Source organism: Galendromus occidentalis, unplaced genomic scaffold, assembly GCF_000255335.2.
Source record: "Galendromus occidentalis unplaced genomic scaffold, Mocc_1.1 scf7180000077495, whole genome shotgun sequence".
NCBI classification, from domain to species: domain Eukaryota; kingdom Metazoa; phylum Arthropoda; class Arachnida; order Mesostigmata; family Phytoseiidae; genus Galendromus; species Galendromus occidentalis.
Window position 1 is genome coordinate 607,954 of NW_003805483.1, and position 2,645 is coordinate 610,598.

At 54.5% G+C, this 2,645-nt stretch overlaps 1 protein-coding gene across 1 annotated transcript in view; it reads right to left on the reverse strand.

Annotated features, from left to right (window-relative positions):
* LOC100908039 (synaptosomal-associated protein 25) overlaps positions 1-2,017 on the reverse strand; it is a 23,420-nt gene extending 21,403 nt beyond the window's left edge. The window contains exon 1 of the mRNA XM_029112334.1: positions 1,886-2,017. Within this exon, the coding sequence (XP_028968167.1) occupies positions 1,886-2,017 (132 nt within the window). The remainder of the gene's footprint in view (positions 1-1,885) is intronic.
* Positions 2,018-2,645: the final 628 nt, after the last annotated feature.

The window sequence follows — 2,645 nt, forward strand, 5'->3', positions numbered from 1 at the left end:
ATCGAGGGGCTGAATCGAGTCTGGATCCCGGTCGCGTGGTCATCGTGTTCGAGACTCGTCCGCGTCCGCGGGCTCTTCTTCATCGGGGCCAAGGGTGACGGAAAACGGCAGCGAGGCGGGGTGGAGGGGAGGAGGAGGAGGAGGGGAGCGCATTCGTCCGTTTGAAATTCTGCTGCGGCGAACGACATCGCCCCCGCCTTGTCGCGGTCGGCATGAAATCGGACTTGTCGTGGCGAATTTCTTTCCTTCAATCTGCTCGGCGAGGATGTTTCTTTTCTCTGCTGGGCTTTTGTCGCGTTTCCGTCTTTCAGCTTTATCTCTCCGGTCCGCGTCCGTGTCAGAGCAGCGGATCGACTAGGATCCGTGCACAACGCTAATCGATACTAGGTTACTTCGTCATTCTACGGGAATCTTCCAAATGACCTTGGCCGTACACACGCCGCGCCGCTACCGAGATACCGGCCGCGAGTCTGCTCTGATAGTGGTCGAGCAAAATGTCCCGTACGGAACGAATGATATACGTGACTCCCTGGCCTGATTCGGAATCCTGAAAGTCAGGCAACCTCCATTGAATAGCACCTCGGATGAGAGTCGAACATCGAATAATTGTAACACGGCTCGATCGAGCGCACAATTTCAACCGGTCCCCACCGATGAACGTCGCGTCGCACGCAAGAAGTCTGACCAGAAAAACGGAGTCTCGGAACCAGAGGGCGCGAGGCGCCCAGGTATGCATACTCGTCTCGTCGCCCTGCGACGGAGCTCGTGGTTCGAGCTCTCCGTTGGGGAGCTCGGCTGCGAAGTGAGTATCTCAAACGATAGGCCATAGGGGATTCCATCCGGATAGGTGTCCACCCGGACTGACGCGTAGGATCGTTCCCTCAAGAGTCGGCAGAATTTTTCCGCACTCACTAACAGTGTCCCGACACTGCCAGTCAGGCCGATTCGACAAGACGCTTTCGCACTCGTTCTTATTACAATGCCATGTTTGTCGCAATAAAAAGCGATTTGAAGACCACACTATGTTTTAGGATCGGCAATGAAATGATTTCTCGCTCTCCGCTTGACTGCGAGGATCAGATCCTGCTCGGGAATCTCTCCCCGTCTCCGGACGTATCGCTCGGTTTCGAATCTGCTCGGAGGACTTGCTTCTGGCACCTGCGGGACATCGACGTACGACGAGGTCAGGGCTGTAAGGAACGGTTCCCACTCCGCATGTCTGCCCGAGATTTCCGTTCTCTTCACAGCACCCATTCGATATGAACTCGCGCATCCGCAACGACGAGCTCTCGTCCATCTGAGGGGCATTCCAATATCGAGCCTCGGCCGGGAAGCGGGAGTTCGTCGGAGGACTGCCAGGATTTCATTCGAATGCATTCCACGGTGAGACGAATTGGCGAAACGCCACTTACTCCAGAAGACGATCGCTCAGGGGGAAAAACCGCTCGTGAGCGCTCGCTTCCTCTGCGACCATCTCTGATTATGAGAAGATTGCGGCCATATACGTCGGCGCCACGGGGTTATTTGGAACAGACGCCGCGTGCCGTTGTCCTTTCTCGCTCGCTGCCAGTGGGCCATATAGTGCGAATTTGCATGAGCTCGGGGGAAATGTCCGAAAACTTCCAGCGGCGACGGGGGGGGGTCTTCTGCTTCCGCTTATTTCAATCCAAGCCTCTCTCTGGAAATATCGTCGCCGCTCAGCATTTTCTGCACGCTTCAACTTGAGATCAACTTCTGGGCGAAGCGGCATTCTTCTCTCTGTCTCGCGACAATCCATCCTCCATTCACGTACGCGCTCAGTTCCTCCTTTCTCTCCTCACGGAGAAATGCGGACGCCGCCGCCGGGAGAATATGTCTACCAATGCATAAGTACATATACACTCACGTCTTGAGCTCCATTGGCCATGCGTTGTTGTAGTTGTTCGCCAGTCATTTCGTCCGGATTCATGTTCCGGAGCTGAGTCGCCTCATCCTCGGGCTCCGGCTCCGGCTCTTTCTTGCCGAGACCGCCGAACATCTTGACTTATTTGCTTATTCCTTGTTTACTTCACAAAACAAGAGCTCCGAAACCCGTGTCGTATACGGCTGATACTCAACACTTGGCTTTGACGATTGCCCGTTCAGTAGACAGACCTCCCTGGTAACTGATCCTACCCTCGACACAAGGGTTAGGAAATAGATAACTTTTCGTTCACCGTGACCGTCTCGAGGTCGCGGGATTCGGGCGAGTTCGCGTTTCCGCAACGCCCGTTTTACAACGACGATAAACAGTGAGATCTCGGTTGATATATTCTTTCCGCGGTTCCCCACTCCGACGGAAGATTTTCGATACTTGAGTGTGGTAGGAGTCCGGAAACAGGATAGGGGATCAAAAAGTCGTTGGCGAATCTCTCGGACTCGCGATGAAACTCGCCAGCGGATGCGAGTTTCTGGGTTTCGATTCTGTCAATTGTGTCTACTGCGCCGATGCTGCTTCGGTTCGCGGGGTGTCGCTTCGGATTTTTTTCGGGAAGAGCTCCGTAGTGGAGCGTTCGTCGACGAAAGCGCGTCGAAACGATTCCCGGTGCTTGAAGGTGTCTTACGAGGGTTGCTGAAACTTATAAACTGAAGTTCCGATCTGTATCCGACCGGGAAATTTCTGGTGC